Source organism: Haliotis cracherodii, unplaced genomic scaffold (assembly GCF_022045235.1).
Source record: "Haliotis cracherodii isolate W230 unplaced genomic scaffold, xgHalCrac1.p SCAF_18, whole genome shotgun sequence".
Classification (NCBI taxonomy): domain Eukaryota; kingdom Metazoa; phylum Mollusca; class Gastropoda; order Lepetellida; family Haliotidae; genus Haliotis; species Haliotis cracherodii.
Genome location: NW_027266273.1, coordinates 15,160,091 through 15,187,543, shown reverse-complemented (window position 1 = coordinate 15,187,543; position 27,453 = coordinate 15,160,091). Strand labels below are relative to the sequence as shown.

The following is a 27,453-nucleotide window of genomic DNA, read 5'->3' as shown; positions in this document are numbered from 1 at the left end:
AAAGCAGTTGCTGTTGTTTGATGTCCTTTCCAGTTCAGGTGCGGCTCGTACAAGTACACAAGCATGAGGTACAGCCCTACAATACACTACAATGTTCCCTTTGGGTCAGTCAAACGGGAACAGATAGCGACCCCACTATGAATATGTTCCACACGTAAACACCTGTTTTACTGGTTTACATGCCGGTTCATTATCTATTGTTGTCCGATGCAGTACTGGACACACCAGCACATTGTCCGAGTCCTCGCCGTTAGTTGACCTTCAAGTATATTGTCCGCTGTTGCTCTAACCAGTGCCGACCCGTGAAGATCCGGGTAAAATAGGTCTCCAGCAACCCATGCTTACCGTAAAAGGCGACTATGCATGTCGTAAAAGGCGACTAACGGGATCGGGTGGTCAGGCTCGCTGACTTGGTTGATGCATGTCATCGATCCCAATTGCGTGGATCGATGTTCATGGTGTAAATCACTGGATTGTCTGGTCCAGACTCGATTATCTACAGACCGCCGTCATAATATTGGTGGAATATTGGAATATTGCTGAGTGCGGCGTAAAACACCAAACAAAACCAAACCAAAATCTAATCAGTACCGGACATTCACGAAGATTCATTTTGAACCTCTTCTACACGACACATTCTTCTTTTTAGGCAGATTGAGCAGGGTGTCGGTCACCGCGTCTTCTTCAACCAAGCCTCGACCATGACCTTGACCCCTTACGACCTTCTGCCCCGTGTCTCCAGAAACCATGTTCTGTCCCCTCTCCAACACCCCACACCCTTCGCTTAGCAGACGTGCTGACGTCTCCAAAGGTCCATCCCTGACGTCAACAACATCGTCAGCCGCTGCCACGTCACATTCATACATATCCAGTTCTTCATCCCGGAGACAATCGCCATCATGTCGTCTCTTGACTGCTTGTGTGGAGAGGTCATGAACGTCCCACGGCTGGGGTTTCCCGTCAGAGAACAGAGCGAATATAAGGCCCCCTGCAAAGCTCACGCCAGCTGCCACGTAGAAAGCTTTCTGCCATTCCTCTCTCGTACGCTGAAATAGCAATCAATACAAAATGCCACATTTACACCCCGAAGTTGTCACATGTGCAAATATTAACGTATATGTATATTAACACCCCCTACTGTCTCCAAGAACTGAATTAGGAAATTACTCCATTCTGATTGGTTAATCAGAGGTTTCAAATTACCCACGTAAAATAGCCGTATATTCGACGGCAGCATCACTTATGGATACCATATGTTTCTACATTACAACGTCAAGGTTGATTTCTGCTCATGAATGACTATCTGTTGTCATGGACTGAATTGTGTATGCATTGTCAGACTGTACATGGTGTATATGATGTAATGAATACTCATCACGGTTTGAACAAATATTGTGTACCGTGTGATGTAAAAATATGACCAAAAAACAACAAACCAAAAACTGTTGTCACGGGCTGGAGAAATGTGTGGGGTGTAGTTTTTGTTCATATAAGTACAAGAGCAAATGCCCTCGGTCTTTTCAACTGCCCTCCTTCGTCGGGCAGTTAATGGAAAACCTCGGGCTTCTACAAATGATAATGCCCTGAAAAATCGCGTTACCCTTACACCATCTTTTACGTGTACCCGACTTTCCGCTCTCCAGGCGGACGCTCTACCACTAGACCACGGAGGCGGTCAACTGCTTAATTGATTCATAATAAACGTTTGCAGACAGAGAAGGTGTAGGTTTGACCGAATGTAAATCGTTTAAGCAGTAAATCCTTTCAACAAAACGTATTGAAATGCCATTTTTACCTCTTAAAGAGTAACTATCAAGCAAGCATTTGTTTAAGAAGTAGGTAGACACATGTTACTCTACTTACAGTGTGAGACGAGGAAAAAATAAAACTTGTTTTTGTGTGTGTACTTTCTGTGTGTGACGAGGGAAAAACTAACACTGGAATGCCCGAGTGTGCGCGCGCACGCATTTGTCAATTGTGCGCCCTGAATGACATTGAAGAAGAAATATCACTTCCTTTTATATCCCCATTTTATGCACATTAAGGGCTAAGTATATACCTGAATATTACTATGTCAATCCCAATTTCTTTAAATTCACATCTCTTTTAAATAACTCGAAGTACTTACTTTTATAAATTTTATCTATGTACATTTATCATGCAATGAGACACAGGAAAAATATGATGTTATAGACTCTACTGCTCTGAATATTCTAATTATAAATGTACAGTAAACTACGGTTATAACGAACTCAAAGGGACCACTAATTGTAGTTCGTGATAACCGTAGTTCGCTATAATCATAAATACAGAATAATACAGCAGTTAGTCGGGACAAAAAAAGTAAGTTCGTTATATCCGTCAGTTCGTTATAAGCGTGTTCGTTATAAACGTAGTTTACTGTACTATATGCCTGTGGCCTCCCCAGTACGCAAATAAAGAAAACGAACTTGGGCCCGTCACTTACGGTGGGAGACGTAGGAAAACTAACGCTGGTAGTATCTGACTAGTCCTGCACCATGATCGTGGAATATCTTTATTTTATGAAAACATAAAATCTAGAAATGCATACAAAAGCAAGTCTAGCCAGCTCAAGCTAGTCTAGTGCCTGACCTACATTTGGTGTTAAGGTAGAGACCACGTAAGGCGCGGCGATGCCGGACAGGGTGGCTATTGTGTCGGAGACCCCTGCCAATGTCCCGGAGTGAGCCAGGGTGATGTCGGCGAAGTTGGATATGTGGCCACAAAAACAGAAGCCGAATGCCCCCATGGTGAGACAGAGTGTTGACACCGACATCCCCTCCCAGCCACAATGCGCCTGCGCAAGAATGATCACCATAGCTCCTGATCCAAACATACCTACAAGTAAACAGAGCGTTCCCTTCATATGTCCCGATTAAAATACAGTAAACTACGGTTATAACGAACTTAAATGGACCACTGATTTTAGTACGTTATAACCGTATTTCGTTATGAGCATTATATACAGTAAACGGTTAGGACAAAAAAATACTTCGTTATATCCGTCAGTTCGATATAAACGTATTTTATTGCAGCATGTTCAGTGCAGTATACCAGAATTTAAATTTAAATTTTCTTTAGTTATATTGCAGATAGGGTAAAGATCCCCACAGACTGCCAAAAGCGAAGATATTGACCCAAAACAAAAATCTATATTGATACATAGACGCAACAAATATACAACCTGAAACCACATTAAATAAAGTGAGTGAGTATGTTGGGATTAACGCCGCTTTGAACAAAATATCTGTTAATTTACAGCGTGTCAGCTTGACGTGGGAGGAACGCTTGAAGTGCAAGCCTCCAACACCTATCACGTTGGTGAAACCCATGAGCAGAGGTATGGCACTGACGACCAAGAAACATAATCAGGGCGAATCTTACCTAAAGAGTTCATTAGCCTGCGCGTTGTTCGCACCGTGAACTTGACCTTGTGAATGAGCCAGTCAGACACGTGACTAGCGACGTTGATGACGATGATCATACAAACGTAAGGCAGCATGGAATACACACCGTTCTGTAATGTGAGAAACACATGACCTCGATTGAAGAAATATGTAACAAGCTTCTTAGATTGTTTGTTTGTTTGTTTATTTGTTTGTTTGTTGAACGCCACCTCATATTGTCTATGGAAGGGTCAATGGACAGTACTAGCGCATACTTAGTACCGGCGCTATTAGTTGAGCCGTTTGCGCGCCATGCTGGTCCACGTTTTGTCTTTCAAGAGATTAACGCCCGTGCCTACCGTGCACGAATGACCGCCTCCGTGGTCTAGTAGAGTATCCGCCCGGAGAGCGGAAGGTCCGGGGTTCGATCCCCGGCCGCGTCATACCAAAAGACGTTAAACGATGGTACTTGTTGTTACCCTGTCTGGCGCTCGGCATTAAGGGGCTAAAACAAGGACTGGTCGGCTCGGAGTCAGTATACTGTGTCTGAGTGGGGTATTCATATTAAACTGCGGCATGGTATCTCAGTGAGCTAGCACTATAAATCGGCATCAGTCCGGACTAGTACAAGCAGCAACACAAACACACACAGGTACATGTACGTCGCTATATAAGTGCAATAATCTTGGACGCGACGTTAAACCCCATTTCACCTCACCTCACCATCTTTCAAGACATTAACGCTCGTGCCCACCGTGCACGTATCGCAATCTCATTAAAGTCAGATCTTAGTTCTCGCTATGCTAAACAAAGATCTGAGGACATACCATTAAGGGTCACGTCAGAACGACCTTTCATCCAACCAATCAGAGCGTCGCTTACCAGATCATGAAAGTGACAGTCGGAATGTGTTTTCTAATCATGCAACCACGAAATATTTAACACGGGGTATTCCAAACGACAGTTACGGGATTTATATCCATACAATCTAGGCCATCTTTAAGCCATTCCAGAATGTTCTTCTTGTCAGTTTTAATTTTTTTAAGCGAGAATTTGTCAAAATATGTTTCGAAGCGTAGTCGCCAGTTTGAAACTAGTTTCGTAAAGTTCGAGAAAGCTGCCTTCTTCATTTCATTGGTCGGTCAAAATTTGCGAAAGGTCGTTCTGACGTGACCCGTAATAGGATGTCCTCAGATCTTTGTTCATCGGTAGCGAAAACTAAGATCTGATTTTAACGAGATTGGGACGTATCGTAACTGACTACCTCCAACAGCAAAAACAACATATCACCAGAATGCAATGACCAGCCATAACTCCTGACTTTTACCCCATACAGCTGGGTCATGGTCGGGAGACGCTGACGTCAAAGTTCGCTCGCTACGCTAGCCGAACTTGATTAGGCGCTGCGAGAGCAGTGGATAAGACATTGATTCGGACCATGTCGAGCCGTATAAACGAATATTTGGCCGATTGGGGGAGGGAATATTTTTGGAGAGTATATTACGGGGCTATTAATGACTCGCTATATGATTCCGATCTGTAAATAACCGAGTCGAGACATGACAATCTAGTGATAGATATCATGGGCGATATCTACACGATTGGGATACGTTGACATGCATCAACCAAGTCAGCGAGCCTGACCGCCCGATCCCGTTAGTCGCCTCTTACGGCAAGCATGTTTTGCTGAAAACCTATTCTACCCCGGTTCTTCAGGGGGAAATGACTCGGAAGACGTTGTTCCACTAATATTACAAACGTGAAGGGCTTACCGATGTGAAGTTGACCCCCGTGACCTCGTTCAAATAGGAGGGTAACTGGGTGAAGAGGAGATAGAGGAAGAAGTTGGCTGTGGTGTGGGTGAGGACCAACGCCCATACTGGCCGCGACCTCAAGAGGGACAGCCAAGGGGTGCTCTGTTTCTGTAACAGAGGTAACGCACGGTGTGTGTTTCCTGGTATGATTGGTTGGTTGGTTTGTTGTTTAACGCCGCACTCAGCAATGTTCCAGCAATATGACGGCGGTCTGTAAATAATCGAGTCTGGACCAGGCAATCCAGTGATTAATATCATGAGCATCGATCCACGCAATTGGGATCGATGACATGCATTGACCAAGTCAGCGTGCCTCACCACCCGATCCCGTTAGTCGCCTTTATCGACAAGCATAGTCACCTTTTACGGCAAGCATGGGTTGCTGAAGATCCTTGTATGCCGATGTATGACTAGCTACTGACACAGGTAACGAGAGAGTTAGGTTTAACGCTGCTTCCAGTATTCCAGTAATATCACGTAATCAGTAATTTTTCAACATGTTCAAAACAGTCGCTCAAAGGTCGCCAAGGAGATTGGTTGTTCAAAGGTGGCCCAAAGGAGGCAGAAGGGAGGCACAAGCACTGCCGTTGTTGCAGAATGAAGGCACAGTGGTCGCCCAATTGTCGCCAGGTAATTTTTCCCATCAATCTGGTTGATGCTTCTGACTCCCTTGTGCCTCCTTTGGGCGACCAACAGCGTGCATTGAACGATGACTGTAGCGACAGCCGTGCCTCAATTCGGCGAGCACGGTAACCCTTGAGAGACCATGGCAATGCTTTTGCCTCCTTTGAGCTACCTGTAGTGCCTCCTCAGCCTGCCTATAAATAGAGGGCTTGTACCTGCAGTGTTTCATTGTGGTTGCAGACGCTGAACAACTCGAGCAGTTACTGCTGAACAACTCCTGGAGCAGTTACATGGAAACATAATTTTCTGGATTAAGGCGACCATTGAACGTCCTGGCCAGTTTTTGATCGCTCTAAGGTGGCACAAAGGTCGCAGCCCTGTGTAAAAGGGGCTTAAGGGACGCCACTCAGACGACTGAGCGACTGCCCCCAACACAAGAATGAGTTTATCAATCGAACAAAGAATTGATTTCAGTGAAATACAGTATTTGAGTGTGAAACCACAGGCAGTTGACGTCACATAAAAGATTATGACGTCATGATATACTTACCGGACCTCTTGCACCGAGCAACTTTAGTTACACTCCAAATTTAGTGCAATATTATTTAAATGAAAACTAATATTTTCTCAGAACATGTTAATCTGTTTGTGTACAAAAGCAACACTGAAATGGTAACACATGATCGGCTGGTGGTTGTCATCAGGTCATACATCTATTGGAGTGATTTCCCCATGATCCTACATATATCCTACATGTATAGTTTTGTTCGTATAATGACGTCGTCGGTTCCAAATGTTAAAGCACACACAGCAATATTCCAGCTATATGACAGCGTTCTGGAAATAAAAGAGTCAAGACCAGTCAATCATACAACCATGCAACTGGGATACAATGACATGCATCAACCAAGTCAGCGAGCCTGACCACCCGATCCTGTGAGCCGCCTCTTCCGAAAAACATGGGTTGCTGAAGACGAATTCTGAGCAGGATCGTCACGAGGGCGGTCTCAAATGACTGTCCAGGCATCTAATACTCAACAAAACTCTCAAATCTGAAAACACAAAACGTTGCTCACCTAATATTAAATGTTATAAATTAAATGTTATTTTCTACCTGCCAATGAGAAGACTTTATGTTGTCAGTTGAATTTCTGTCTTACCCGTTTCGACTTGAGCCTGCCTCGGACCTTCCATTCAATGTACCTCCGCTCAGTGTCCGATATCCATCTGCACTGCCTGGGAGAATCACTGACGATGACTGGCCACACGATGCACCATAGCAGACACACCCCACCTAAACAGTGAGTGAGTGAGTTTATCTCCGCTTTTAGCAGTACAGCACAACGCGAGGAAATATGGGAGGAAAGCCCGAGGTGATGCAGAAAACAACATCTTAGAGTGAGTGAGTATGGTTTTAAGCCACTTTTAGCAATATTCCAGCAATGTCACAGCGGAGGACACCAGAAATGGGCTTCACACATTGAATCAATGTCGGAATCGAACCCGGGTCTTCGGCCTGACGAGCGAGTATGGTTTTACGCCGCTCTTAGCAATATTCCAGCAATATCACGGCGGGGGACACCAGAAATGGGCTTCACACATTGTACCCATGTCGGGAATCGAACCCGGGTCTTCGGCGTGACGAGCGAACGCTTTAACCACTAGGCTACCCGACCGCCCCACCATCGTAGAGAATCCCATGGCCAGGGGTATGATGCTGACACATACAATAATCGTAACAGGGTTTCGAACCAATGATCATAGGTATTTGTCATGACTATGGGACGCAACTCTGCAGAGAATTGCGAAGCCTTTGTCGACATTATCATAATCATCATCATGACAAAATACCGTGCATGTAATTTATATGCAATTCCATACAATGTATACACGTCGTAATGTTACCTTATTTGTATTTTATATATTCTTTAAACAAAAGACATTTTGAATTTAGTATTCAATACTGCCTGAATATAACTCCAATACCAACCTGTGACATAGAAGATGGAAGGCCAACCTCCAACAAAGCCATATCGACAGAGGAAACCATTCAGGAGATGGCCATACGCGTTGCCAGTCTCTCCCCCTGAAAACAGACCACAGAGGATAATGGGCGCCTGTGCATCCACAATCTCATTAAAATCAGACCTTAGTTCTCGCTACCGCTAAACAAAGTAGCGGTAGCGAGAACTAAGATCTGATTTTAATGAGATTGGTGCATCCACGGTGTTCCAGGGTACAATATCTCCATTCTGTTATCACAACTACCTTGGACCGATTCTCTACTACAGAGTCGTTTTGAGTCCGTTTCGAAGACACGTCGCTAAATATGGCCCTCCAATCAAAGAGCACACATGTGCGAGAAAATTACTGTAGGAAGTTACCATAATTCCTCAATTTGACGCTCGGAAGTATATTTCTTTCAGTCACGCTTTACCCCCAGCGTTTAATCGCAAAGATAATAATGGCGTGAAAAATTACTCGTCGTTTAATCGTGGCCCGGCTTTTAATCGAGACCCGGGGTGTATTCGAGGAAATACGGTATTTATTATAATAGAACGGTAATATACTGCATAAAATACCATCTCTTCCAGGGAATTATATTTATGTAAAACTAATAATCCTTTCGGTCCTTTAGTGTTGATTTGAGGCGGGTTGCAATGGGCGGTGTCTAAATTTTCACAGCGTTTCTACATGTTTGTAATTAGAGCACATGACGTCACGCATTGCATGTGACGTCACTACTGACAATATATCATATTAACACCTAGCAGACTGTAAATAAAAAAGTATTTTAATTGACAAAAAACCCACCAAGAGCCCCAATCTAAACATTGTACTTAACCCATAGATGATTGAACTACACAAAATGTTATAGAACTGTCTTTTATCACAACGTTACCACAGCTTTACCACAAAAAAGTCATACCAAATTTATTAGTTCATTGCGTCATCGTAGTATTATAACTATATTAGCAAAGAGATATTACAGGGCTACCATGACAACATCGTCACATCGTTATCACATCGTTATCACGACGAAATCACAGATGGGAGTTTAGTCAGAGACATAACAGTGTTTCTACCACTTCTTCAAGACATAAAGTGGCCGGCCAAATTATTTGTTTCCATTACTTCTGGAACATTTTTTTTTTAGAAATAATTCCAACCACTAACATTGATGATAATGATGGTAGACATTCAAACTTGAATCAACAGTTGTTTGCGATCACAGTGCAGTGAACCATGGTCTTACCAGACAAGGAGAATCCCAGCAGCTTCATCCACTCATCAGGGGGCGCCCATCTCGCCCAGAACACCGGGATAGACGGGAACACTACCGACTGAACACAAGGGAAGTAACTCTTCTTTAGTTCTGTTTATATCCCTTTGTGCAAGAGACTGTGTTATGAGCAGGGGACCGTGGGGGTTATAAAAAGGCAATTATTCAATTAAATACAAAACTTCAGTAACTGATAAGTAAGACATTAGTACTGTGGCCATTTATTTACATACTTGTGTCTAAATATTATTATATTTCACAGACGTTTCTGTATTGCAGTCAATCAGCACTACTTCGGTATTTCAACTATTTGTGGCAATAGCGCCCTCAACTTAGAACAAGTGTTAGAACATGTGACTATAAACTAGAATAAACTCGACGAAGCTAAAGGGTGATTTGGCGTCCTCAATCCTCGAACCCCACAAATATTAAATATTCACCTCATCTATTTCTAAAAATTAACAATAACAGGAACATTATTAGGGACTGGGTCAGTGTGGTTTAGAGCCATAGCAACGTCACAGAAAGGATAGTCTTCACACAAGGTAAACATGTGACGAATCGAACCCGGGCCGAGGCATGACAAGTCACCGCTTAAACCACTCGGCTATCCTATCACACAGGAGCGATACGAAGCTCACATAGGAGTGATTGAGTAAGTATGGTTTTACGCCGCTTTTAGCAATATTCCCGGAATGTTTTGGCGGTCAATACCATAGCTTCACACATTGTACCCATGTGAGGAATCGAACCCGGGTCTTCGGTGTGATGAGCGAACGCAGTAACCGCTTGGCTGCTACACTGCATCCGCGGAAGAAGAAGACCATAGTAATGAAACAGACTCATGGAATTATGCATATATATATACTATTCAAAGAGGTTAAAGAATACCCGATTTTTATCACATGACTATAGTTTATATCTAATGTCATGACAGATAAACTATAGTCATACGAAAAAAGTCGGGTGATCTTTAAATTTTCTTGAGTAGTATATTTTAGAAAGAGAGTGAAAACTCACGGAGAAGAACCCAACGGTGATCCTTAGAAACAGCAGGAAGTAGGGGCTGATCCTTGCCGCTGCCGGGGACAGGATGGTTGCTATGGCAGTAGGGATCATACCAAGGGCGATAACTTTGGTGGCACCGAAACGTTCGCTCAGCCAGCCACCGGAAATGAGCATACCCAGGCAGCCCCAGAAAGAGCCACCGAGAAGAACTCCTTGCAGCTCCTTCGACCACGTGAATTCCCCTTGCTGCATACCAAACATAGACTGGTGTGTATATAAACCTTTCCAAATATAGAAGCAAGTACGACTGCATATGGGTACGTATGTTTTGATTGATGTTGTTGTTGTTGGTTTGTTGTTTAACGTCGCACTCAGCAATATCCCAGCTACATGACGGCGGTCTGTAAATAATCGAATCCGGACCAGACAATCCAGTGATTGACATCTTGAGCATCGATCTACGCAATTGGGATACGATGACATGCATCAACATAGTCAGCGAGTCTGACCATCCGATCCCGTTAGTCGCCTTTTACGGCAAGCATGGGTTGCTGAAAACCTATTCTACCCCGGGTTCATTTGCAAACAATGAAGAAATAATAATTATAACAACAACAACAACAACAACAACAACAAAAATACCCTAAACATGCTTAAAGCGTTGTATTCCGGTCAATTGATGAATATGCACTCGAACTTAAATCTCAGCTCCCTACATAGTGAGAACCTTGTCGATAGGGTTGTTATCATAAAGGTGTGGAACATCGCAATGCCCGAACACAAACATGTTGTTTATTCGTGCGTCTCTCCAGACAATCATCATGAATTTCATATCAATTAACTTAGCAAACTGTAGAATAGTGCATGGTTTTTGGCATGATACGCCAATTAGACATGTATCCTTTGCCATATTGGAGAACTTTAATATACCAAGACATCTTATAAAGACATTCTGGCCGTTTCTGGGGCAGACAGATATGGGTCTTCTGCTATAAAGTATTTTTTTTCATTTTCGATACTTTTTGGATAGTTCATGGATGTTTATATGTACTTGCAAACCAAACTCAAATGGCTTGGAATCTCTGGAGCTGATCTTACCAAAATTTAATTTTCACAGCTATTTTGCTTTTTACGCGCAATGGAATCGGCGGATAATTAAGACTGGTTGTATAGTGATTGTTTGTTGTTTGACGCCGCATTCAGCAATATTCTAGCATTATGATGGATGGCTGTAACTAATCGAGCCTGGACCAGACAATCCAGTGATTGGCATCATGCGCATCGATACACGCAGTTGGGGCTGGGAGCGATAACATATGTTGAGTATTTGTTTCCGTTGTTGAGGATAAATATAACAAACTCACCAACTCGTCTTCGGTCTCATTTACGCCTTGGTTCCTCCATGACCTGCACTGCTCTCCGGGAACCCAATACGACGACCCATTGACGTCAGTCAGTGACGTATTTGTGACGTCATGCCTCACCATACACACGATGGCGATGCTAAGATTCGACCTGAGTGTGTTCTGCAGTGAGAATCCCAAGAACAGGATGACTGCTATAAGGTAGCGACGAGATTTATACCACCGAACTGTGAAAGAGAGAGTGTGTGAGTGAGTGTGCGGTTGGGTGGGTAGGTGAATGAGTGAGTGTGCGGGTGGGTGGGTAGATGAGTGAGTGAGTGTGCGGGTGGGTGTTTCGAGATTTGCACTGGCTTGAACAAGATTGGCAAGCGTGTCGGTTTAATTTCAGAGAAAAACTGGCATGTACTCATGGTTGCACGCCCAAGCGTGTCGGTCGATCATGACACGCCACAGAGCAGTGGATGGGTTCCTAATGCCACTGGGCGACCAAGTCCCCCGCCCCCCAGCACGACATGGACGACTTGGCACCAGCTGGCTCCTCCGGTGCAGGCAGTGGGTGTTAGTGCTTTGTCTTACAATGCATGGACTCTTGTGATTCACAATGCATGTTCCATAAGTGTTGTGGTTGGCAAAATCAATACATGATGTGTCCCAATACACGAAAGTGATGTTTCACAAATTGGTGTCGTGTTTCACAGTGTATGGTTGGATATTGGTATAAAATATTGACGATGCGACGCTTGTTCTTAACTAATTCATTCACTGATGTTTTTTTCACTTTTTTATAGCGTTTATGCACAATGATGGTGATTCACAATGCATGGTGTTGTGTTTTACAATGCATGGTGTTGTTTCACAATGCATTGTGTCGTTTTTCACAATGCATGGTGTTGTTTAACAATGCATGGTGTCGTGTTTCACAATGCTTGGTGTCGTGTTTCACAATGCTTGGTGTCGTGTTTTACAATGCGTGGTGTTGTTTCATAATGCATTGGGTCGTGTTTTACAATGCATGGTGTTGTTTAACAATGCATGGTGTCGTGTTTCACAATGCTTGGTGGCGTGTTTCACAATGCTTGGTGGCGTGTTTCACAATGCATGGTTTCGTGTTTCACAATGTATGGTTTCGTGTTTCACAATGCATGGTTTCATGTTTCACAATGCTTGGTGTCGTGTTTCACAATGCATGGTGGCGTGTTTCACAATGCTTGGTGGCGTGTTTCACAATGCTTGGTGGCGTGTTTCACAATGCATGGTTTCGTGTTTCACAATGCATGGTTTCGTGTTTCACAGTGCATGGTGGCGTGTTTCACAATGCATGGGCACTTGTTTAACAATGCATGATGTCGTGTTTCACAAAGCTTGGTGACGCGTTTTACAATTCATGATGGACATATTTTACAATACATGGTGACGTGTTTCATAAGGCACGGCCTCGTGTTCCACAGTGCTAGATGATGTTTTGTACTGACCGTCAGGCAGATCCCGGGCACTGACCGAACACTCTCCTGCATCCATGTCACGTGGTCACCCAAATTACGTCCTCTTCACAGACACCACGTGACTAGACCTTGCCTGCCCAGCGAATGATCCCCCACCTGTGTAGGATGTGGAACGGGATACAATCCTCAAACTGTTGTACAACATGTCTATGCAATGTTAACACTTTGAATTCTATGACAACCTATCCATGCGTCTTTGTTCATTTATGTATGTTTGTTTGTTTGTTTGATTGTTGTTCAACGCAGCACAGCAATATTCCAGCTATATGGCGGCGGTCTGTAGATAATCAAGTCTGGACCAGACAATCCAGCGATTGACAACATGAGCATCGATCCACGCAATGGGAATACGATGACATGCATCAACTAAGTCAGCGAGTCTGACCACCCGATCCCGTTAGGAGACGCCTACAAGCATAGTAGCCTTTTACGGAAAGCATGTGTTGCTGAAGACCTATTCTATCCCGGATCTTCACGGGTAGTTAACCACTTGTAAAAGGACGATTAGCCTCACGTAATGCACAATTGAAAGCTCGTATTTTCAACTTAGTTCTTCTTTGTGTCTTCGTCATCGGCTAACGCGAGGGCTAGTAGCCATTATTCAGATGCGGGAACATTTGTGTTCTTAATTTTCAAAGACACGTTTGAGCAACATAGTCTAGATAATCGAAAGGAATACTTCGCTTTTCCTGGACATGCATATCGGCATTCTGGACTGGACATCAGACTCACTGATGAACGGATTTAGCGTTTGGACATAAATATGATAAAGGCTCATCTGTTCCTAATAAATATAATGAGTGAAATTATTTTCCCTTTAAATATAAAAGACCTAAGCGCCCTCTATAAAGGTAAGTCACTGTCGCGTAATGTAATGCAATTGGTAAAATAATTTTGGTAATGACACGAACAGTTATGCATAGCTAAGATGTGACCATTTGCAAGCCGTTCTAACGCACAAAGAAGGTGCACATGTAAGCCATGCGCGATTGCTTAGAAACGTCAGTCGACGATAAATCCAAGCACTACTGTAGTTTTAATTCTTTACCAGTACGCCTCGGGGAGTAGATTATCTGACGTCGAAAGGTGGCGAACAATATGCATGATTTATTCGGGAATGTGGGACAAGCAGTTGGCCGTCAACTCGCTTAATACCTTTCGGCTATTATCAGACTGGCACAGAAACATCGCCAAGTAATGAGCTTAAGGGCCGATCAAGGACTTGACAGCCTGGTGTGACAACAGCAAGAGGAGGTCGCCACCTGCACCGCTTGGTCAGGCCTCATTGCCACAAACGTCTGTCTGAAAGAGAACTGGTTGCCCCATAGACAATATTTGTCATCACGGACATTGCAAAATCGGCTAAAAATCAGCAGGACTGGGGTCAAGGAGGGTGACCAATAGTCCTATGTTGTCAGGCAAGTCATCCCGAGGCAAGGCAGTTAACCGACTTTAAAAGTCCAGTTTCCTCTCTTGCCTAAAAAGGCTGCATGTATGGAGATATATTTTGGCTGGACCAACGAGTCTATGCATAGTCCAATCAAAATCGCGAAACGAAATCGACATCCGGATTTAAACAACATGGATTTCATGTGCAGATTTCAGTCGACTGCAGGATTTGCAAAAGATGTGTACCGTCATCTGGGCGTCGACAGCTATTTTCCAAATCTTTTCATGCTGTTAATCAAAGTGCTCACGTGATTTGCTGTACTTCGCGAGGTAAGACCGTATAACTCGTAATAGCCACTGGTGGCGCTGCGGTGGAGCCCAGAAATTCCAGCCTAGTTCGGCAAGGGTGGAAACTGGACTTTTAGAATTGGTGTACAGCTTTGCCTCGGGAAGATGTCAGATGCTGATCTGGAAGAGGTTTTTGTGTGTCACAGACGGACGTATTCGGTTCTGGCGGCAACGAAACACGGCATACACGCCCAGAAACATTCGTCCCAAAACACATGTGGTGGAGGATCAGGCATGATTACAAGCTGGATACCGCAGTATTCAGAGAAGTCTGACGCGTGACATGTACAGATCCTGGGTCCATTCATTGTGCAATATTTTGATAACCTGGCTTCCAGACCCACTTACGTGGACGACAACGCGAGGCCACACTGTCCTCGACAGGTAGCAGAGACATCACGACCATCCCAATCTTTCCGAGGCAAGGGTTTTAACGGACTGTAAGTCCAGTTTCCACCCTTGCCGAATTAGGCCGGAATTTCTGGGTCCCATCGCAGCTCCACCAGTGGCTATAGCTACTACGAGTTATGTCAGTCCAGCCAAAAAATAACCATAACTCCAGCCTAGTTCTGCAAGGGTGGAAACTGGACTTTTATAGTCAGTAAACTTCCTTGCCTCGGGAAGATGGACCATTCCTTGGTCCACCGTGAGTCCAGATACGAGCCCTGCAGGAACACATCTGGGACGTCCTGTTGTGCAGTCTTTCTACAGGAACATGCACAAGAATTGCACGGTGAATGACAAAACCTAACCCAGGAACGCATCATGGGGAGGGAGGGTGAGGCGGTCATCGGGGCATGTAGCGGCTTTTCACTCTATTAACATTCGTCATTTGTAGCAACCACTTACCAGACACAACTGTCGAGGGCAACCTGGTTGAAAGTCTTGAAATATGGTCAGCGGAGACACGTGACAACTATGTTCATGATGTCCATGGTTCTTTGAAAAATCCACAGAGTTGTATGAGTAGTCAATCAACGTATTTTCGGCTAACCTTTGATCGATGTTTTTTTGCAACTCTACTGGTCATTTCTCTCTTGCTGCGACCCGTGAAGATCCGAGGTAGAATAGGTCTTCAGCAACCCATGCTTGCCGTAAATGACGACTATGCTTGTCGTAAAAGGCGACTAACGGGATCGGGTGGTCAGGCTCTCTGACTTGGTTGATGCATTTGCGTGGATCGATGCTCATGAAGTCAATCACTGGATTGTCTTGTCCAGACTCGATTATTTACAGACCGCCGTCATATAGCTGGAATGCGGCGTTAAACAACAAACCAACCCTACCAAATCTCTTGCTGCGCTGCCAGGTGCATATTACATAACATGTAGTACATTCACCACATCAGACCTGGATGTGGAGACACAATGCGAACCACTCTGCAGAGCGAATTACGGCGCCTTAAGGGGCATTCACACGGTACAACTAGTTGTACCGTGTGAATGCCCCTTAAGGCGACTGGGCCACTCGTGCCCCCTTATCCTTTGGAAACAGGCAAAGATAAACTGACCTGATTTATTCAATATCTGAAGTATCCCCGCAGTGTCGCAAACCGAAGCCTCCATTTGAACTGATAGATAATTTCGTAGATTCGTTGATTGGGGAAATAGTAGTAAATAATATACTTTATAACTTTAACATGAAACACAAAACTTCATTTCAGTACCTAATCACATTGTCTGAAATACAGAAAACCCGGCTTAAGTGCCCGTCATCTTGTCTGAACGAAAGAAACCCCAAATTCAGCGCCACTTCGCCTTGTCTGAACTTTAGAAATCTCTATTTCAGTGCCCGTCACCTTGTCTGAACTATAGGAAACCAGATTTTAGAGCCCGTCAGCTTGTCTGAACTATAGAAACTCCGATTTCAGTGCCTCTTCGCATTGTCTGAACTATAGAAAACTCGATTGTAGGGTCTCGTCACTTTGTCTGATTTTTTTAAACCTATTGTTTTGTCAGTGAGGGAAAGGTATTACGGTCACCGTTTGAAGACACACACACTGACACCAAGACCTGCTTCACACCCCATATCAAGCTGACACACCATGATACTACAGACATACTGTCTCAAAGCGACGTTAAACCAAACCCACTCACTCACGACATGAAAGTGTTTATAGCTGAAACGAGGAATGAAACAAATCAAATTTCACAACACAAAGGCCCACAGCAAAAAGATTATTGGGTCGGGACTTAAGGCAAACGTATTTATTCCCAATGAAAATGACTGTTGTGGCCTGGTCGTCACTTATGACGATCGTACCACGGAAAATGAGTCAGACAACGGGAGCACCTGCAGTGTCCTTGTCCGCCTGTGGCTGAGATTGCCACATACACGCATGACATCAACCATCCACGCGTGGCCTAACAAAACCCACTCACCTGACCTATAACAAAAGCCGGCATATAATACATTTCCGTCATTTAAACTAGGAGCGTATGTCACGTTGTCCTTACTGCAAATAAATGGACTGCGAGTTGCAATAGTAGTGAGAAACAAGATCCGCTCAATGAATAAAACCTGACCTCACCTGAAGAAATTGTGACGCTAAAGAGTTATTTCCCTTGCGTGCGTAAATTCTTTCCATGCAGGTACAAGTTATTCAAGCAAAACGAATCAATGCGTAGTCCCTTATAGCAGTTACCTCCCTTCTCTATGAATAATCCAGGTGTTAATATACTAACTTCTCCAGGTTATGCCCCGAGGTAAATATTCTCGGCATGATTTAGGGACGTGCTTGAAGGGGGAATTTATGTGAAGTGCGAAGCACAACGAACATCAACAGGAGTGGACTAGGCGGCATACAGAGCTCAGTTTGTGACAATATCCTGTCCTCACAAACATCCAGGGACTATGAATCCTAAACATCTCCACATTGTAAAGATCGTCGTTGATGTGATCGTTCTTTTAACAGGTGAGTGAAGGGGAGGGGAGGACGGTTTAACTGAGGAGAGAGAGTACTCGGCACGTGTCGGTATAACGGTTTAACCCACGATTCAGCTCCGTTCACATTGTATATATTTAGAAAATAGAACGACTGTACACATCTAGTCAAACATCACTCTGAAAACTGCAAAGACGGATCCAGCATTGTTAAAAGGGAGGGGTCCAAAATATCAAAATCCACACTCAGATAATTTCACTGCCTACAACATACTGCATTCGGTTTTCAAAAGACGGGGGGGAGAGGGGGCCGGACTCCCCCCACCCCCACCCCACCCCCAACCCCCACCCCAACAAACACACCCCCCCCCCCCCCCCCCCCCCCGATCTACATACGATATATCTGTTGCTTACGATGCCTATATGTATACACGGAAGCGTAGCCCAGATATAACAATGTTAAAAAGGAGTGTATGCCACCTGTGTATTATTCGTTATTATTCTGTACTATCTTGATAGAATAGTTCATATATGAACCTGTTGTACGCTTGTATAGTTACAATATCATAATATGTATATGTAACATACATGTCGTTGTGTTAAAACAGACTTTGGGAGATATATCGTACAAGCAAAAGCCATGTGATTACATAACCAGTATCATCGTCAGGGAAATAACATACACGTAATATGGTACAGCTATTTATTTACAAAGCCACTATTATCATTAAGGAAATATCACATACTTAATATGGCGGAACTATTGATTTACAAAGCCAGTATTATCATCAGGGAAATATCACATACGTAATACGGCACAACTATTTATTTACAAAGCAAGTATTATCATCAGGGAAATATCACATACGTAATATGGCACAACTATTTATTTACAAAGCAAGTATCATCAGGCAAATATCACATACGTAATTTGGCACAACTATTTATTTACAAAGCAAGTATCATCAGGCAAATATCACATACGTAATGTGGCACAACTATTTATTTACAAAGCCAGTATCATCAGGCAAATATCACATACGTAATATGGCACAACTATTTATTTACAAGGCCAGTATTATCATCAGGGAAATATCACATACGTATTATGGCACAACTATTTATTTACAAGGCCAGTATTATCATCAGGCAAATATCACATACGTAATATGGCACAACTATTTATTTACAAGGCCAGTATTATCATCAGGGAAATATCACATACGTAATATGACACAACTATTTATTTACAAAGCCAGTATCATCATCAGGGAAATATCACATACGTAATATGGCACAACTATTTATTTACAAAGCCAGTATCATCAGGGAAATATCACATACGTAATATGGCACAACTATTTATTTACAAGGCCAGTATTATCATCAGGGAAATATCACATACGTAATATGACACAACTATTTATTTACAAAGCCAGTATCATCATCAGGGAAATATCACATACGTAATATGGCACAACTATTTATTTACAAAGCCAGTATCATCATTAAAGAAATATCACATACGTATATATACATTTTGTATTGATATCACTTAAAATAAGGACATTTTCAATTTGAAATTTCTTCTCAAAATGACGTTTTAAAACATTTTATGAACCTTTACCTGAATAGTCTGAGACAAATTCTGCGTGTTTCAGTCGGATAACAGCCCACATTGTTTGTATACTGCATACAGCTGGTTGCTATGGTGATCAATGACAGAGGAAAATACTGAAATTCCTTGTTCATTTTGAAATGCGGTTTTAATCCAACCCCCGAGCAATGACGGTAAATTTCAGTATCTGTCACTACCAGCTGGTTTTACTGGTAAAGAGCGTTTATAAACAGTATGTCGTGAAAATGACACATTGTTGACATCATGAAGGATACATAGTAAACTTGCCGCTGCGATGTCATATTTGTATCGCTTCCAGTTCAAAATCACGGCATTGAAAACAAACGAGCTGGTATTGTGTGTTATTGGCAAGTCTCAAGAATGAATACGCTTTTATTCTACATGGATGTACTCCCCCCCTCCCCCCCCCCCCCTGCAATGGCTTGAGGGGAATAAGATCAGGGCCTTCCACGAGACGGGTGACCGCATTAACCGCTAGGCAACCCAAACCAGATGAGTGAGTATGGTTTTGCGCCGCGCTTTTAGCAATATTCCAGCAATATCACAGCTTGGGACACCAGAAGTGGCCTTCACACATTGTACCCATGTGGGGGAATCGAACCCGGGCCTTCCGCGTGACGAGCGAAGGCGTTGACCCTACCCTACTGCCCTATATAAGTTCACTGGGTCGTAAATAAGCGTACTGCGTGGCTATATGGATCTATTATCTTTCCAATATTTTACAACAGCTGTATCACCTGTATCTGTGGCGAATAACTGGGATAAAAAATTCATTGATGTGTATGAATGTGATATCACCGAGCTTCCTGAAAAAATGCTCCACTTGGAAGGATTTTACAAGGAGGTCGCCTTATAGGCGGGATCGCTTTATATACGGTACATTAATTCCGGCCGATGCGATAAAAAGTGCAGACTGGACGAATTCCCGTTTCCAATATGAATTTTACAATGATATATGCTACTCAAAAAGTTACAGAAGACTCGATTCTTTCAAATTAACTCGTCATATGACAAAATCCGGTGTCCTTAACCTTCTTTTGATAAGTATATAAAAAAATATTAAGTATTTTTCCAAATGCACAAATATATTTTATAACATTATATGAATGTTTCAAAGTTTTTTATGTTGTTGGCTTTTGTTTGTTTACGGTTACTTGATACATTATTTACATGTCATCATAGTACAGTAGGTATTGCTGAACTTTTGTTGTTTGTTATTCAACACCGCACTCGGTTCCTGAACCATAGCCTTTTCCCGTCCCCAAGCCCTTACTAATGCTATAGAGCTAAATGTAGCAAGTCTAGATTTTCAACAGGTTCACTCCTATCCCACTACGCGGATTATTACAAAAGTTTGCACATCGGTTTTTCGATTCATACCTCAATGAACCGAAAAAAATACACAGTCAATCCTTAAAATGAATGCAATAACACGTGACCAATTCAGCTAATCAGAATGCAGGAATTTCCATGAACACAACGAAAATGTAATCATACCTCAATGAACCGAAAAAAATACACAGTCAATCCTGAAATTAACTTGTAACACACTATGTATTGCCCATATTATCGTGTGTATATGTTACAGTCAATGTGTAAAATTACTGAATTATAAAACGCCTTAATATTCACTTATTTCACCAATTGACTAGAGAAATCTTCAATTATTGTATGCTAATCCTAGCATAATTAGTCTATTGTGGTATGTTTAAGCCTTTTTGAAGTTTTTAATAATTTTTATTCAGTCAATTTATAAAATGACTGAAATGTTTAGACATTATTTATAAATTGCCTAAGTGAATGACATTTTACACAGTGACTGTAACATATACACACCTACAAACCAAAAGGCTTGTGAAAACAACCACGAAGAACTTCACAGCGAAAAAGTAGAAGAACAAGCATGATTATGTTCAATGCAACAGCAAATGAACGAAAACAAACTACACGTATCCTAATTACAACCTACCAAAGTTATACGTAGAATATCAGGCAATGTATCCCTTCAAGCAATGTATCCGTCAATATCAACAAAAAGGAACAATACCCCATACACCTGCAGCTGTTCAAGAAAACCTGTGACAAACGAATAATTTAATATAAATAATAGTGTCTCTGGGTGTTATAACTCGTGTTCGTTTCTGTGTTTCGGGGTTTCACTTAGGTGTCAAATCTCATTGGTCAGCTGGGATAGCACAACGTTTGTTTATTTGTTGTTTAACGCCGCACTCTGCAATATTCCAGCTATATGACGGCGGTCTGTAAATAATCGAGTCTGGACCAGATAATTCAGTGATTGACATCATGAGCATCGATCCACGCAATTGGGATACGATGACATGCATCAACCAAGTCAAGCGAGCCTGACCACCCGATCCCGTTTGTCGCCATTACGACAAGCATTGTCGCCTTTTAGGGCAAGCATGGGTTGCTGAAGACCTTTTATACCCCGGATCTTATCGAGTAGAGATAGCACAATGACAACTATTTTCATGATGTCCACGGTTCTTAAAAAAAATCAACTGAGTTACAACAATGAGCAATCAATCAACGTATTATCAGTTAATCCTTTGAACTATGCTGTCTTCAGATCGGCCCAGATATGGGAGTATTCCGTCTGCTTTAGTAATCATACACACGTAAACACTGACTTTTGGCAAATACACTGTTAACAGTGATTAATGAATCAACGTATTTTCGGTTAATCTTTTGGTGGATGTTTCTTGTAACTCAACTGATCATTCCTCTCTTGCTGAGCTGCCACGTGCATATTTCACATCATAGATTTCACCCCAATTCAGACCTGGATTTATAATTGAATAATTACCCCAGACACAGGAAATGGCAAATGGTGACTTTTTTCGGGTAATCTGGGCGGTGCTACCACTGTTTGTACCTGTTACATTCATTAACTGAGAATCAAGTGAATAACGACAAATACACACGTGTAGGGTTATACCATGATACATGGATGACAACCAGGGACTTGTAATCGTATTATCCACCACAATCCGAAATCAGAAAATGCTTTCACTGTATGGATACTTTTTTTCTTTTTTTTTTCTTAAACAGTAACCATTAGGGGATTTCCAAATAACGACATCCGATACCGCTAACAAAACGCTTAATAATATCGAAATATTGATTCCGATAACGATCGTTCTCGCAAACGATAGGCATAATGTCTGAATCGACAGTCGGGTATATGTAAGCATGGTCTTTAAATAGTGCAGCACATGTTCCGTGACGATCACGCCAGGCTGGCTTTGTATCAGGTCGTATTGACGGCAGGCGAAGCAACTCGCCCTCGGGCGCGGCAACTCCATCGTACCTGCGGCCTTTGTTTCTTCCTAATTTGACAGAAATCGCACCGAAAACAACTACAGCTCTGCCTTGTGGACACTCTACAGCATGCATGCGATAATGACGTGTAGGATTTGACCAACACCTCGGGCCTGTAATTCCCCAACACAACTGGTATTGGACATTAACTTATCACGTGGTGCGGCGTTTCCTTCATTTTGTACAGTATATGAATGTGAGCATTGAACTCCCGAGGTCACACAACAGCGGTATTCAGCAGGGGATTATTTCCGGACTGAAGTGGAGCGTGATTTGTTCCGGTACATAGGTCGGGGTACATGTGACGACCGTTTGAATCGATCGAGTGCGTAATTCGTTACATCAACAATCGGATCATACATCCTCCTCGCAGTTGTGGCTCGGGCTGGAGCGCTGCCCCGACCTTTTCCGAGGGCGTGGTCGTAGACTGGGTCACGCTTGAGAAGATAACTCTGCACTTCTTACCTGACATGAGCGGTGTTGTTATCCATGCCATGGCCGTGATAAAGATAAGTCGCACACAGACCTGCAACACGTGACATCGAGCGATCGACCCGTTTGTACAGCCGAATCATTGAACCAAGTCGACACAAACAAGGAGTATCAAGTGTGCACCAGATGAGATCAAGTCGTTAAAACTGTTAGGCCTAAAAGACATTTTGTTTTGGTATCCGCACACCGCACTACTGTGCATGCCGTGTACGGAGTTCGAATGTTTGCGGCAATATTTGATTGCCTCATCGAACAAGGTTCACCGGAAATAACACCGCTACTTATGAACCTATGAGATTACGCATGTGTGTTGACAGACAATTAAAGAATAGCTCGATATCCGTTATCGGAGTCAAAGGAATCCACGTGTTTCCCAATACATACTTAGCAGTGTTCAGCGTGGGTTGCAGATAAGTGACACAGTTAGTAGGTGACACACATTGCTTGGCCCGCTTCCTCTTCATCAGTGGAAGGCCGCAGCGCTGTGAAGAGATTGGACTTTGCTATCAGATACTGCTTGTGCTGTGTGGATGCCCCGTGTGTGATGGCAAGGTGATGGCCCTGGGCTATACTGAAAAACAATGGATATATTCATTTCGCTGTATAACCATTTTCGACAAAGCTATGGCCTTCCCACGGACCTCGTCACCATTGGAGCAAGTAAGATTTGTTTAAGTCAATCATTTAAAGGGGCACTAATCTGGCCTGGGACAAGTCAAAATTTACTACCCGTTCACCCGACCACTCATATATCTGATCCAGAGACCGTATACCGATATATTGGTATATGGTCTCTGTCCGACCCTACCCTACCTGCTGCAGGTATCTCTCTAGACCTGTGAAGATCCACGGTAGAATAGTTGTTCAGCAACCCATGCTTGCCGTAAAAGGCGACTGTGCTTGTCGTAGAAGGTGACTAACGGGATCGGGTGATCAGGCTCGCTGACTTGGTTGATGCATGTCATCGATCCCAATTGCCTGGATCGATGCTCATGATATTAATCATTGGATTTCCTGGCCCAGACTCGATTATTTACAGACCGCCGTCATATAGCTGTAATATTGCTGAGTGCGGCGTTAAACAACAAACCAACCAACCAAATCTATAGTTCAGCTTTATCTTTACACAATCATATAAATGTCAGAAGGAATGGGTGCATAGTCAGAAAGAAATGTTTACATTAGTGACTTGTAGTGTAACCATGGAGTTATAGATAATGTTTGTCGTTAAACAATATATCACGTGACTAACCATGGGTCAAGTTGTCCTGTGGGTACCCGGGTCCAACTGATTACCCAACCGACCCGAGTACCCGAGTTACCTGTCCCAGCTTTAGCACTAATCTCTGGCATCTACCCGGTTAGGGCTCACAAGCTGCCGTGAGTCCATTTGCCTCGCTCACAGAACTGAGCATGACAAGAGACAGGGCTATTATCTGTAAGGACACTGAGGCACTATCTATATGCATTTCTGAACATTGATTGCCATGGTTACCAGTGAATATCTGACAAAGGTTCCTGTTTGGCATTATTATCCCCCGCCACGAAGTGGAAGGGGGATATAGGAATGGGTGCCGTCCGTCCGTCTTTCCGTCCTTCCATCCGTCCGTCCGTCCGTCCGTCACATTTCGTTTCCTCCGGAGATCTTGAAAACCGTACCATATTTCTACACCAAACTTGGCACAAAGATAGAATCATTCTTGTTCTCTACGTTATCGTTGGGAAGTTCTACGAGATGAGACAGACAACACTAACTTGTTGTTTTCACAACCCTTTTTGTTTGTAGGCGTGTATATGTTACAGTCAATGTGTAAAATGTGACATATAGGAAATGTATTCATGTCTAAATATTTCAGTCATTTTAGCAATTGACTGAAAAATCTGTTCATTTATTGATCTGATTGACTAATAATTATTAAGGAGTTCAAAGGGATTAAAATCATCACAATAGCAGCGTTAGAAACTGGCACTAGTCCTGTAGTCCTTACCAAACTGCCCAATAGTAAAGGTATCCTAAGGACTAGTAGAAATTGGCCCATTTTAAGGGTTTTGCTATATGTTATCATTATAAGGACTAGTGGTCAAAAACTGTTAGTTTCTAACCCTGAATAGACCAATAATGCTAGGATTGGAAGCTCAAAAATATAGAAATGCACTTTCATTTTCTTTTATTCCTATCATTTTCAGCCACTGGGTGATTTAGTTAGACCATGTAGACATCAGGATGTGTGGAATTCGTTATCAGAATAAAATAAAACAGATTTTTTAGTAAATTTGAAAATAATGGAATATTTAGATGTTTAATTAATTGCCTATGTAAAACTTAAAATCATTTTATACATTGACTGTAGCATACACAGGATATAAAATGCAATGCTCAGGGTGAAATATTTAGTTTGTGTTGTAAATCAAAATAGTGTAAACGAAAATCGCGCAATACCAAGCAATTGGCTTTTCAAAACTTTGTCACCTTTATAGATGCTACCCTCAAACATACCTACATTTCCTTATTATTTCCAAGACAAAACTGTATTTAATTTTGTTGATCAGTCTGAATATGCCCTTATATTATCAAAAATAGCGACGAATACTTTACGGTTGGCACAGCACAGGTGGAGAACTAGGACCATGCAATGCAGTGATTAACATCATGAGCATCGATGTACGCAATTGGGTTATGATGACATGCATCAACCAAATCCTGTTTGTCGCCTCTTATGACAAGCATACTTGCCTCTTATGGCAAGTATGGGTTCCTGAAGACCTGGATCTTAACAAACTTAGAAACACACAGATTCATTGTAGGTAACTTTGTTTTATTGTTTATCTTAACACGTCGCTGGGGTGACTGTTGACTGTTTGGAGTTCAAAGGTCGCATAGGTCAGATGCCCTCAAGTAGGTCCTTCTACTTTGGGACTGATATTCCGCACTAGATAATACATATCAACAAATTCTCTGATACTGGTAACTGGATGGGTTTAGTATGTTATAGGTTATCTACGGTAAATCTAGTTTAAGATGTCCAGGGTGTTAAGTTTAATGGTGACGTAAGTCAACCACGTGGTGTGATACCCGCAGAGAACCGGGTTAGAATTGATCTTCAGCAACCCATCCTTGGCGACTAACAGGATCGGGTGGTCAGGCTCGGTGACTTGGCTGATGCATGTCATCATATCACAACTGCATAGATTGATGCTCATGTCAATCACAGGATTGTCTTGTCCACAGTCAATGATTAAACATGGCATTAAACAACAAACAAAACTAACATGGTGTTCCGAGCAAGAATATAGCCACCCAAAATAACCGAAGAATCCTTTTGAGTCAGAATAACCCCACCAGTGGTTAGAAAAGGACGCAGTCAGGAGTGGATCGGTCAGGATTGGGTCAGTCAGGCTCGGGGACGTTGTTGATAGCTTTCATGCTCCACCAACTCACAATATCAAGCACTGGATTATCTGGTTCAGAATGGATTATTTACAGGCCTCACTCATATATCAGAAATATTGCTAAGTGCAGCGTAAAACAATGAACCACTTCCATTACTGAATTATGTCCTGTCTATATTGAGAGGCGGTTCGGTAGCCTAGTATTTAAAGCATAGGCATGTCTGAGTTCGATTGCCGACAAGGGTACACTGTGTGGAACTAATTTCTAGGGATGAAATGATACATTGGTGCACTGTGAGTTTTCATATGATGATAAAATACATGATATGTTTTTTTCTGTATCGATACAAGATGATACACTTGCTGAAATAAATAACTTACTACGTTTAATGGTTTCTGGTGATTTTGTCAGTCTTGTATCGCAAATTGTGTTGTAATTAGCGTTTCTGGTTCACTACTAAAAATAGCCCTTATGAACATGTTTACAGCCAGCTTCCTTTTGAACCTGCTCCGAAATATTTATTGTCAAGAAGTTTCCATGTGATTTAATGTAAATATGCGTATCGCGATATATATCATATCGTGACATATATTGTGATACGTATCGTATCATGACCTTGCTATATCATTTGACCCCTACTAATGTCTGGTGTCCTTCTTTGTAAGATTGATGGAATATCTCTAAAAGTGGCGTTAAACCTTATTCACTCACTCGTGTCTGTTATGGCAGTGTGTGGGTATATTAACTGTTGAGTGTGGCATCTCTAGGTCGGAATAGAACCGATTGTGATTATATGGTCAAGAGGTGTGACCTGGCTCATTGTGTGTCATCCAACCAAGACAGCGTGAGGTGTTGATCTTACAAACAACCATGGGTTTGAATCGTTTATGGAAACCTCTGTGGTTAAGACTTGAGTATTGACAGCAGCGTAAGACAATATTCAGTCAACAGCTAGAACCTTGTTCAT

At 42.6% G+C, this 27,453-nt stretch overlaps 2 protein-coding genes across 3 annotated transcripts in view; one reads left to right on the top strand and one right to left on the bottom strand.

The window, feature by feature from the left end:
* Positions 1-596: 596 nt before the first annotated feature.
* LOC139465808 (uncharacterized transporter slc-17.2-like) lies at positions 597-23,220 on the bottom strand. Its single transcript, XM_071247739.1, has 11 exons — positions 23,069-23,220; positions 12,973-13,098; positions 11,501-11,727; positions 10,149-10,382; positions 9,102-9,189; positions 7,836-7,931; positions 7,006-7,139; positions 5,180-5,329; positions 3,406-3,538; positions 2,618-2,859; positions 597-1,046 (listed from the first exon to the last, which is right to left on the bottom strand). The coding sequence occupies exons 2-11, from the start codon at positions 13,016-13,018 to the stop codon at positions 609-611; spliced, it is 1,788 nt and encodes a 595-aa protein (XP_071103840.1). The 5' UTR covers positions 13,019-13,098; positions 23,069-23,220; the 3' UTR covers positions 597-608.
* LOC139465809 (phospholipid phosphatase 1-like) overlaps positions 17,445-27,453 on the top strand; it is a 27,492-nt gene continuing 17,483 nt past the window's right edge. Inside the window, exon 1 of one of the 2 annotated variants that reach the window (XM_071247741.1) lies at positions 17,445-17,653. In XM_071247741.1, coding sequence (XP_071103842.1) covers positions 17,593-17,653 — 61 coding nt within the window. In that variant the 5' untranslated portion in view covers positions 17,445-17,592. Of the gene's footprint in view, positions 17,654-22,545; positions 23,756-27,453 lie in introns of those variants that run through there. The other variant, XM_071247740.1, reaches the window with a different exon arrangement.